This window comes from Xenopus tropicalis, chromosome 6 (assembly GCF_000004195.4).
Source record: "Xenopus tropicalis strain Nigerian chromosome 6, UCB_Xtro_10.0, whole genome shotgun sequence".
In the NCBI taxonomy this organism is placed as follows: Eukaryota; Metazoa; Chordata; class Amphibia; order Anura; family Pipidae; genus Xenopus; species Xenopus tropicalis.
Window position 1 is genome coordinate 120,744,363 of NC_030682.2, and position 12,531 is coordinate 120,756,893.

At 37.4% G+C, this 12,531-nt stretch overlaps 1 protein-coding gene across 1 annotated transcript in view; it reads right to left on the reverse strand.

Annotated features, from left to right (window-relative positions):
• Window positions 1-2,012: 2,012 nt before the first annotated feature.
• Window positions 2,013-12,531, reverse strand: part of trpa1 (transient receptor potential cation channel, subfamily A, member 1) — a gene marked incomplete at its 5' end in the record, with an annotated part of 34,604 nt that continues 24,085 nt past the window's right edge. Inside the window, 8 exon segments of the mRNA NM_001127962.1 lie at window positions 2,013-3,627; window positions 3,876-3,973; window positions 5,328-5,447; window positions 7,405-7,473; window positions 7,884-8,066; window positions 9,005-9,134; window positions 10,060-10,235; window positions 11,054-11,143. Coding sequence (NP_001121434.1) covers window positions 3,423-3,627; window positions 3,876-3,973; window positions 5,328-5,447; window positions 7,405-7,473; window positions 7,884-8,066; window positions 9,005-9,134; window positions 10,060-10,235; window positions 11,054-11,143 — 1,071 coding nt within the window. The 3' untranslated portion in view covers window positions 2,013-3,422.

The window sequence follows — 12,531 nt, forward strand, 5'->3', positions numbered from 1 at the left end:
ATCATGAAAAAGTTACACCCATAAATACAAAAGGGCTTACAACAAAAATAGAGTTTAGGCCTAACAGTGGAAGAGTTCCAAGGAGATAGATCCACAATAACCTCCTACATAATACATTTTAAAACCTGAATAAGTTAATAAATGTACAATGCACATACATACAAAGCAGTTCACATAGGCAGATGGGGGATGTTTTTTTTTCCCATAAAAACAATCAGCGCACCAGAGGTCACCCCTTTAGATTAGAGGAACGGAGCTTCCATTTGAAGCAGCGTAGGGGGGTTTTCACGGTGAGGGCAGTGAGGTTGTGGAATGCCCTTCCTAGTGATGTGGTAATGGCAGATTCTGTTAATGCCTTTAAGAGGGGCCTGGATGAGTTCTTGATCAATCAGAATATTCAAGGCTATTGTGATACTAATATCTACAGTTAGTACTAGTGGTTGTATATACAGTTTATGTATGTGAGTGTATAGATTGGTAGGTGTGGGTTGGGTGTGCTGGGTTTATTTGGATGGGTTGAACTTGATGGACTCTGGTCTTTTTTCAACCCTATGTAACATAAAACCTCAACACAATCTTGTGAAACTGCAATACAGAAAACAGGGCAGATAGTTACTTTTTAGAGTTTCTTAATTTATGTAAAAAATATCTGGTGAGTTTCTGTTACTAGCCACTAGGTGGCTCTAGAACTAAGCACAGATTTTTCTGCTTATCAAAAAGCAAAAGACGGGCCTCAGGGGCCCTCCTACATCATTCCCCATACTCTGTATCTCTAAGGACCTTGAGAAGGGGAGGCCAGAACAAGGGGGAATGTGGTGAATCTATATAATCAATTCACACTGCATAGATAAGCTTGTTAGTAAATATTCAACATTTCCCTACATAGTTTGTGTCTGACTGGCACTCTATGGGTTATTGCTAAATATCCGTGCCAAGAGTACAGTCTATCATGGCCTGTATTTACAACAGGTACTGTTTAAGGCAACAAAACACAGGATTTTATAAATGTTATCCTTAAAGGCTAATGCATAAAACATGCCATATGATATTCATATCATCTAAACGTCTAACATCTAAATCCTGGAAAACAGTGTTGGGATTCACTTCAACCCTGAGCCAAATCCTGGCCTCTGCACTGGCACCCAGTTATGAGTAGCACTGCACTGAGAGTTTCATGGAAATGGCAGACAGGACATCACTTATATAACCGCAATATTCAATATTGCCACAAGATGGCTCCACTATATAAGACATGTACGCTGAGTGACACTGAATAGTGCTCACAAATGCTCATAATAACAATGTTCAGTCCACGCAGAGGCATTTTGGTGACAAACAGCAGGAATAAACCACTTTCTTGTAGATTAATATTTCAACATACAATCAGTGTATTGGAAACTGGCTCAGCTCATCCTATTGAGTATCAGTTTTGCCTAACATCTTGCAGGTGGTTTAAAAATGTCGCAATGTTTGATTTGTGAGTGTGTGTGGTATTCAGAAGGAAATAGCATATGGATGCTAAACAATGGCATTACATCAAACAGAGGCATGCTGGGTAATGTATTCATCTTCTAGGATGGACCCGGCTGGCAACTTTGCCCTTCTATCAGTTCTCATCCTGTCAATGACCCAAGTGCCTTTAAACTACCCTAGACCAGCCACGATATATGTTGCCATTGTAGGACCAAATGTCAACCCAAACCCACTTTAACTGCAGGTAAACTAGCAGATCCCAGATCAACCTGTGCATCACTACTGATTTTTTTTTTTTCAATCAATGAGTTTTTTTTACCTTCTAACCACATTCACAGCATGTCCTCACTACCTAACAAGTCACAGCAGTGGGCCAGTCTCCTTTCATGCTTTCTCATTATAGCAGTGGGACTGGCCCCTCCTTTGTGCATCACTTATATCAGCATCCTTCACAGATCTTATGCCAGCATCTTTGTACCTCAAATCTAACCCAACTGAGCTGCTCAGTGTGAATCACATATATATTACGATTTGTTACATTTTTTTATACGTTTTTATTTAAGGTTTTAACATTTTAACAACAGTTCAGAAAGAAGGAAAAAGAAGAAGAAAGAAAAGGTATACAAAGTTTAAGCCGGGCAAGTTCATCCTAAGTTAATTTCGATAAATCTATCTCTGACATTGTTGTTTCAGGAATCTGTTCTAGAGTGTCATCCCACATTTCGTCATCCAGGTCTGGTATATCAATTTACCTTTGACCTTAGCTAGGGGGTCTGGGGTAGATTTCTATAATACATTACAAAACCACGACAAAGCATTTCTCAAGTCAGGTCCATGCAGGTATTTTTCAAGAGAGGTGTCTTTCACCTGCAACGGTTAAAGTATAAACTATGTTTATACTTAGTGAATAAGCGACCTCCATACAGTGAATGTTGTGATTGATGAAGAACAGCACCAGTCAAAACTCCTTTGTCCAGCTGTTAGCACTCGTAATAGTAAAGTGCCCTATTAGACACACACAAAGCAGTGATAGGTAGATCCTAGGGCACCAAAACATCTGTGTGCATCAGACTGGGAAGTTCAATTCACTACTAGTAGCGACAGACAGACAAATGTGTTTGCCTTCTGCCAAATGGACTGTACCACTGGCCTAGGCCTTGGTCTACATAGGCAGATATTGTGCCATTTCCTTTACACAATTGATTGTGGTTATTTTCTTGAAGAAAATCACATAAGCAAGTAATTACAATGCAGTAAAGTGAACAGAATTCAATGTTATATATTTATATATCAATGTTATATATTTCATTTTCACTTATTGCACAGCAAATTGTCACTGAGCACTGCATTTTCTTGCCTTCAACAGTTGCTTGAAGTTGGCATTTTGAAGCAAAGTAATGGCTTTTCCAGTTTAGCTAAAAGTAAATTCATTCCAACATTTACAATCATGTCCCAGTGCTGGGTCAGTCACTATACACTTCTCAAAGACAAAGACAAAACTGTTTGTACAAATGGAATTGTGAACAACTTTTATTACATTCCTCTCATATTTTTTTTTCATTTTTATCATGTATAAATACAAATATTAAATATTGGAAATGGCTGATATAAGAGAAAGACAGTAAGTCTCAAGGCACAGAAAAAGAAAATGTAATAGCTGAAGTACCTGCGTCAAAATTGTGTGCACAACTGATAGCATTTAGTGGATAATGGGGAGCTGCTTCAGGTTTTTAATGTAATTGCAAGCTAAATGTGTAAGCAACACTTTAGAACACTGTCTTAAAATAATGGATAAAGTAGACAGCACTGCCCCATGCAATAAGCAGCATAACACATATACAATAACCAACCCATGCACGTTCTAAAGAAAATCTGAGAAAATACATTCAAGTTTTAGTTCATTTTCTGCAGCCTGCTCACATTGGAATAATGGCAAAGTGATATTTTACCTAAACGTTCTTACAGGATTTTACAGCCTTCGCTACACAGTCCCATTTGCTTTCTTTACGATCAAGCTTTTGTTTCTTCATCATTTTGCTTTGACAGATATTATCGCCATCTTCATCTTCAGCCTCAGAGACAATCTCCATTTTCTGAATGATTAGCTTAATTAGGTCATTTTGCTTCTGCATCATTGTGGTGAGGTCCTTCAACCTAGTTCACACACAATCAGAGACCAATTTATAGATTAATATTAATTACAATCTGAAGTATAGGGGTATAGGTCAGGCACAAGGACACCACCAAGAAGATTCTATTGCTCAGTAGTGAGAGGGTTCTATTGGGGTCTCTCTCACTTTAGATCTGCTGGTCCCTTACATAAGAATTAACTGACAAGCATCTATTGCGTTTATGAGTAGCATGTAAATCACGTAAGGCAAAAGAACAAAATCAAAACAAACCTGTTTTTCTGTTTCCAAAGCTCCAATTCCATAGTTTCATCATTTATGGGAATTTCTGCTTTCACATCATCACAAGAACTAAAATAATGAAAAAAATTCTGGGAAACAAAAACAAAGATATGAAATTAGCTGTTCTCTGGAAATGTTTATACATTTTAAAGTTTTACGTTTGTGGCAATTTACTGTTTATTACATTTACTAATTCACTAGGGTTGGCCATACAGGGGATGATAAGAGCTGCAGACTCAGTCCCCCCAGACTAAGTTGGCAACTTATTGGCCCATGTATGGGGCCTACTGATAGGCCTGATCAACCAAGCATTGTGGGGAAAGGCAGAGAGCTCCAGAGTGTGCCTGGAGTAATGAGATCAGACAATGGCTTCTGTATAACAGAAGAAGAGCAAACGCATGGGATATTGTGATATTAGGGTGGAGGCCTGCTGAATCATAATATGGTTATTGTGAGCCAATGACTAGAAAAAGGTGGATAACATTATGTATTTGTGTGGACTCTGCATGCTAGTAATGCAATGATCGTTCAAAGAAACATTAGCTATCTCATTCTGCGATCCTTGGGAGCAATGTGATGGTGCCAAAACAAATGGCATAACAGTCTCCTTTCTTGCAATATATATAATGTATCGTACTGTGAGAGCTTCATTCATTCATCTGAATGGAGCTTAAGGGCATTTGAAATTTTCTCTGGTCTGCCTTTCTTCCTAGGTTTTATTACATGTTTTATAAGAAAAAATAAAATAAGGATTCACACATAATGGCTAGAGAGCCAGGGTCATATTTTCATTAAAAGTCTTATTTTATGGATTAAATAATAAAAACAGTGGGCCTGAAATTTGAGAGAAACCATTTACTTTCAATTTTGGAAAGCTTGCCATAGGTTTTAAATACCCTTTCTTTTTTGTCCAATATTTACCATAAGCAAAAGAATAGCACCAATCAGCTTTGTGCTTTAGCTTTTAACTGACACATCTCCCAAAAAGAAAAATAAAACAGGTCTAAATAAGACAGGTAATTGTCTGACAAAGCTCTACAATGCAATACAATACAGGTATGGGACCTGTTACCCAGAATGCTTGGGACCAGGGTTTCCCAGATAAGAGATCTTTAGATAATTTGGATCTCTATACCTTAACTCATTTAAACATTAATTAAATCCAACAGGATTGTTTTGGCTCCAATTAGGATTAATTATATTTTAGTTGGGGTCAGGTACTGTTTTATTATTATAGAAAAAGGGAAGAAAATTAAAATTTTAATTATTTGATTAAAATGGAGTCTATGGGAAGTGGCCTTCTGTAATTCGGAGCTTTCTGGATAATGGGTTTCTCTATAATGGATCCCATACCTTTACAATACAGAGCAATCCACATACCAGTGTAACAGCCAAGCAAATATTTTCACCTTCTTGCAAAGCAAACAGACAAATACCACTTACTGATGTGAAAGTTATTCCCCAGATCCGTGGTCTGTTTGGGTACACGGTAATGCTGATCTTATCCACACGTTTTAAGAACCAGAAAGGAAGCTTCTTTTCTAAACTTGTATGAAGGCTCACCTAAAGACATGCATGAAGTCACCTTTAGTGTTGGTACTGGATACTTATGAACTTACAAGGCCTGTGCCAGTCATATATCTCTCTGGTTAATAAAATACTTCCATTATGCACCAGTGACCACTGTATTCTGCATTTAATCCCAAAACAGAGTGAAAGCTCATAATCATTATTAAAATATACATGAGTTTATAACTGACTAAAATACTGCAATGTTGTTTTCCATCACTGATCCAATGAAAACCTTCTTCCCAGGACCAGATATCCACTTAGTCCCTATCTTCTATATGATTTTCCTTATATCCAGCAATATTTATTGGAGCTCTAATGAATACAGTGCCCACTTTATGTCATACAATAAGTATTAAGACAATGATGACAAATATATCAGTGTTGGTAATATTTTATCAAGGTAAGAGAGCTACAACAATCTATTCATTCAGGGGATTGCATAGCCTGAGCAAGGCAAACATAATGCTGCTCGCCCTGCATGGTTTCCATTTACTTGATATTTACTTGAATGGAAAGCACTTCAGGTCTCAGCATCCTTATTTATCACTTGAAAATGTGTGGGATACTATGATACGGCAGTATAGCGTACGGCAATCAGCCTTACTAGGATGTCAGCAGCGATATTAAAGAGGAAGCAAACACTTCTCCTGGCTGCCCTCTGTCCATACACTACTCTTAATTCTACAAGTATAGGTTGCTCCTGGCTAGTTCAAACCAAAATTGGAAAGGACAACAAGCTGTCTTAGCTTGATATAATTTATATGCATTCTTCTGCTAGAGACATGGGAAATAGTTACAAAACATGTTTTTTATTCTTGACTTAAGTTAATCCTTTAGTATTTCGGTTAGCTTAAATTGGTTTGGAGCAATCAGAATAATGGGGGTAATTGCCCCAATGGGTAATGGGATTCTAGCAATCTAGTCCCAGAATTATCGCCGAGCAATGTCAAAATTGATGCAAGAAAATGTTGTGTTGTTATTTATCTCTAGACTCCGGTAGGTGTCATGTGATGTCAGTCTTTAAAGGGGATCTCCGGCTTCCAAACCGAGATTTGTCAAAGAGCCCCACACAAACAGAAACCCCTAATACTGAAATCTGTTCCTTGTATGAATAAATACAATTTTTATATGCTGAAATCCAGCTGCAAACAAAAAAGTTCTTCTCGGTCTGCATCATTTAAAATACTGGCAGGGGAGGAAGGCCAAAACAGTGATGTTACAAATTGTAACAACTTCTCCACAGCTTACAGACAGCATGCAGGAACTACATAACCGATAATGCATTGCACTGTGATGTTCCTTGTGGGATATGGATTTGGAGGGTGCAGACTGAAGGCAGGCTGAGGACAGTCGACTACTGTTACTTTATTTGAGTCTCAAAGTAGTCAGCCAGATCAGCAGAACAGGGGGCCAGGCTTAGGGAACTTTTCCAAACCATATTATTAAAACTCATGAAAAGCCTGCATATTTTATAACTGATGTATAATGCAAAGTTATTGGAAATAATGTTTCGTTTTAAAAACTTTAAGTTGTATTTGGGCGGAGTTCCCCTTGACTAGGCAACATTAGTGCACGCATTAAAAAAGAATAATACTAATAACATAAGAACAAAATAATTGGTAATAGATAGCATCACCATTTTCTGGATAATATCGATATATATGATTTGTTAGCATTGCTATACTTTTGGCACAGATTCTAGAGCTTTAATCAACATCAACCAATGACTTAATGCTGTTATTAGCTCTTGTGCTTCCATAAAAAATACGTATTAGGCACATTGCCCTTTAGTTAACATGTGATTTGCATTAGATTTGATGCTACAGGTCAGTGGTTAAAACTCTGGTTAAAATATGTCCATTTTAGAACATTGCTTTTGTATAGCTGACATATATTTAACCTGATCATATAAGCTGTTGGTTGATTTCGAAACAGTTGTGCTCCTTACCTGCATGGCAATCCTTTTCAAGCATGCATTTCGTTGTACTTCTGCAATGTCGCCGACAGCCAAACCAATCTATAGTACCATACGAACAGGAGTGTTGGGTTATTGTCTTGAACAACATAACATTTACCAGTATTTTAAATAATCTAACCTAACTAGCACTACTACCTTACCTAGTTATTGCACTCACAAATCACCTGTATTGGCAAAATAAAAGTTTTATTCTAAGACTCATTATGATTTCATAATAAAAACAGCCTGGCAAGTTCCATAAAAGGGTGGGCTGCACTGAGTTTCTGCACTTTGCATACTGCCTTCCTGCTCATAAATGGTCCCCTATAGTCTTTATATCAAGTACAACGCCAAGATGACATAACGAAGAACAGTTTATTCATATATATTTATATATATGAGAAGGGCAGGATGACTGTACATATTTATACACTCTAAATCAAATAAATATACAAACACAAATAACTTACAAGCAAATTCATAAGTAGGATAGGTATCAGCAATGTAAACATAATAAGGTGGATAAATGTAAAGAATGGGTACTCTATTTGGTCATCAAGTAGTGGTTTTAGGAATCCTTCTTCATAGTTAATATCTCCCAACATCATAGTAAATGACTGCATTAAGGCAAAGTAGGGCCTGCTGAAGGTCACCTGTAAAAAAAATTAAAAAACAAAAGTCAAAAACTTAATGGATTTTACATTTTGGGGGTTTTGCAGGTGGTCTCTCAGAACCCATTTAACCTAGAGCAAAGCATATAAAACATGAAGAGCCCATGGCTTAACATAAATTCAGGAGCTATCCATGGACCCTCCATGGATTCTTTGCTGCTGCTCTTAGTAATAAAAATAGGAGTCATATGAATAGGAAGGAATCTGAAAAGTAAAGTCCTGTTCAAAATAGGGGAAACAAATTAAATTTACCCGACATAGGGCTGTTGGCCATGAGAATAAAGACACAATTGTAAAGTTTTAGGTGCCAAAAATTCACCCACCTGAAAACGAAAAAAAATATATATAGAAAACTATTACTTGTAAGCACTTGTTGGTGGTGCTGTAGCTTTAGACTGCCTTTTAAGGGGATTACAATTATTATTTCTGATGGGTTGTTTAAAGCCATGCTTATTTTGCAGTGTATATGGAGATATGGTCATGGTCATTCACATTTGCCATAAATTATTATTTCTACCGTAACTCTCATGCCATCTTCCTACTAACAGCATGAGTTTCTCATAAACAAAACCAGGTTGTAAAGTTTGTGTGTATTTCTTTCTGTATTTGGTCTTGCCACCCCCCTGTAAAAAGGGTGATCAGTGGTTGGCTCTAACTCACAGTCTATGCAAAAAAGGTTAAACCCTCAGATACAATATAGAACAGAAAGCACACTCTGCATGGGTGAGTGTAGGTTCTCTGGCAAGTTTAAAATTATTTTTTTACTAACTGCACAATTTATGGGTATTGTTATGTCAGCAATACAATGCTGCTATTAGTGTAGAAGCACCAGTATCACTGAAATAAAATGAATTACACTGCTGAAATGACAGATCATGGCATGGGTCTACAGAGATAATACATTAAAGAATGCAGCAAACCTGAGGATACAGAAATACGTAGAAGCTCAGTCCAAACGCCAGAATTAGGAAAAAGAACAGAAAGACAATTCGCAAAAGGGTTCTCAGAATCTCCCAAAACATCACAATGTAAATTCCATAACTTTCAAACCTGTGAAAAGATAAACATTGGCAAAGTTATTTCCTTTAATACATTTACCTTAGAAGTCTTTTGTAGAAATGCACATAATTAATGATGAATGTATACATTTACAGACATCTGCCTACAATGACCCACCCTCACCTTATAGTGTACACACTCAAAGTTGCCCCAGTAGCCCCCCATCTTCTTTTCTGCTGATACACTGCTCATGCTCTGTGCTGCTGTCACTGAGCTTAGGGACCAACAGTATAATACAGAATGTATAACAGATGCCCAGAGCAGTGTCACTGACACTTTTTAACAAAATTGGTGTGACAACTCTGAAGCCCTGGATGCTATAAAAATATGGCATTTCTAGTCATATTCCTTTTAGGGTTTAGTTCTCTATTAAAGTTTGGTAAACTGTCAGTTTCTAATCCATTGCAATACTATTTTACATAAATACATTAAAAACATGTCTGTGCATAGAGTGCTATTCTCTTATAAATGGGAGGTTATAAGATAAAAGAAAAGATGGTCTCAGAAACCCTTGGCATCACAATACCACAACAGTAAGTGGAAGCGGATCTTACAGGCACCCTATTCCTATGATTCAAGTTGTGGTCTCAGTATAAACACAATATTAGAGTCAGTCAGTATAGTCCCTATGAAATACATTTAAGTCAAAAGCAAGCACAATGCTCATATCATGGCTGCAATACACTCTTATTTTTACGAATAGCTAATCTGTTAGTAAGTCATGTCCTGTGCCAAAAGTACAAATATTCCATTACATGTTCCAGGGCCAATGGGTTCATTCCCAAATGAACCACCTGCTTTCTAGTTGCATGCAGAACTGAATGGGTTTATAGAACTTATTGTACAGCACTGCGGAATATGTTGGCACTTTATAAATAAATGTTAATAATAATAATAGAATATTTTGTATTCTTACCTTTGGAGATAAATCAGAAAGTTAACCCAAGATGCAAACACAGCAATTGCTCCAAATTGCCATTGCAATCCTGATACCACAATTGGTGAGTGACACAGAGATGATACAAAAATAATACTGGATATGTAGATGGACCAGTCTATAATATTGCTTCCGTCACCGATATATGCAAGTTTCTGAAATGTAGGAGAGGGTTCACAAAGTTAAAAACTTTAAAATACAAATAATGATTATAATGTAGACATGCTGTAGTATGACTGTACTGAAGCCATGCTAAACTGTTATTATGAAAATGAATTTATAAAGTTTGGAAATGGGATCTGTTATCCTGAATGCTAGGGACCTGGGGTTTTACAGATGAGGGGTCTTTCCGTAATTTGGATCACCATACCCTAAGTCTGCTAAAAAATCATTTAAATATTAATTAAAACACAACTGTGTTGTTTTGCCTCCAATAAGGATTAATTATGTCTTATATGGGTTATTGTTACAAAGAAAAAAAGCAATCAATTTTATACATTTTATTTATTTGATTAAAATGGAGTCTATGGGAGATGGCCTTTACATATTTTAGAGGTTTCTGCATAATGCGTTTTCGTATAATGGATCCCATACCTGTACTGCAGCACACTACATTGGATGTATACATCAAAAATACAGATCACCTAAAAATACAACAGGTAGAGAAAGTCCTGCTTGTTAGAGCGTTCCAAAGGCAGCCATACACAGGTTTATCTGGTACGCTTTCCAAATGATCAGCCCATGGCCATTAATTGACAAAGTGTACTACATGGTATGGCCGCCTTTCTATTCTTCCAGCTGATCGTGTAAAGAACAAGGGGCTTGGAATTATAATGTATAGCCCACACCATAATAATCAGGCTGAGCACACTTTACAGTTGGCGCTATTCATGCTGATTGATAGCAATGTTTCAGTATCACTTTAACAATAAATACATCACTAGAGTTATTTCTGTGTAGGAAATAAAATCACCTGCTGACAGAGTTGCACAGCCTCTTTTACAATTCCAAATAGACTCATACAAAACACAAGGCCCATACAGACTCGTGTGTACTGGGTATCCTGGATAAAAAAAAAATGGGGAAAAACAGTAGCAATAAATCAAAGCAGGTGAATCAAAACATAAAAATCATTAGAGATCATACTTTGTGATAACCTGACAAGAGGGCTGCACACATAACACACCTCTTTTATTAAAGGTACCTGTACTCCCATCAAAATACACACCTTGTACATCCATATACAGGTAGTTGCACTCAGCAACGCTTAGTCCTAGCTTCCAAATCAAGCCCTGCTTTGAATACTGATGCAGGGGAATCCTGAAGCTACTGCCACCTCCTGATCATATGGTAGCCCCAGGGTTCCCTTTGCACCCAGTGCTTACAGGCGCAGCACACCTATGCTAAAAGAATTAGGTGCAGATAACATTTGCACGCCATGCACCAGAAATCACACCAGCCAGGCTTTTGTGTAATTGTGTCCAATTTGTGACAGAATTCATGAGTAGTTGTGATCATTTTGGCAAACTGGATACAACTGCACCGCAATTGCACCAAGCGCATTGCCCCTTGCAACTGCTTTGACACAAATTCTGTGAAAAAATACTGCATTGGAATTGCAATTGCACTCAAAATTGCACTTTGCTCACAGCACTTGTGCCTTACTGTGTGCCACTGAATTGTACTCCTTTAAATATAGTAAGAATTTGCTGAAGAGATGCTTTATTAAAAACACTACTAGCACCGATATGAAAGCTGCCAGCACTAAGCACTTGGAATAAAGGGTAGGAACCAATCAGCACCTAGGCAGACCTAACAGTGAACTGCATCTTATCTTTGCTTGTGTAAAAGCATGGCTGTGATTGGCTACCCACCTTTCTTTTTCAACATTTTTATTGAAGTTAAGGGACCCATTTATTATGCTGTGTAAAATTAAATTTGGCGAAAAAACAGTGTAAAAAGCTGTGTAAAATAAATGGAGAAGTTCACCCTCCAAAAGAAAAAAACTAAGCTGATTTTACAACATTTTTTACATGCCGAAGCCTGACAATGTGTGGTGAATTTTGTTGCTGTTTTTACACAGCATAATAAATCTGCCCCCTAGATAATTGACAATATTGAATAATCTTGCATGAAAAGAAGTAGGCTACCCACCTCCTAATGTGCTTCTGGTGGGGACCGTTAGAACGTGCTCACCCCACATTTGAAATACAGACCATAGTGAATCCATGGGCAGCTCCAATAAAGGTCATTTTTAAAGGTAATGATCATATCTTGCCTACAAGATTAGGGGGATTTTGACTTATGCTATATGTCCCCCTTAAAGCAAGGTTTATTAAAAGAGATGAGCCAATAAGCTGCTAACTTGGTCAGGAGTGGCTGAGCAGCAGCTCATATTGGCCTGCCACTGGCCAGCATAATGGTTAGTGGTTCTCTCCTATATCACAACCC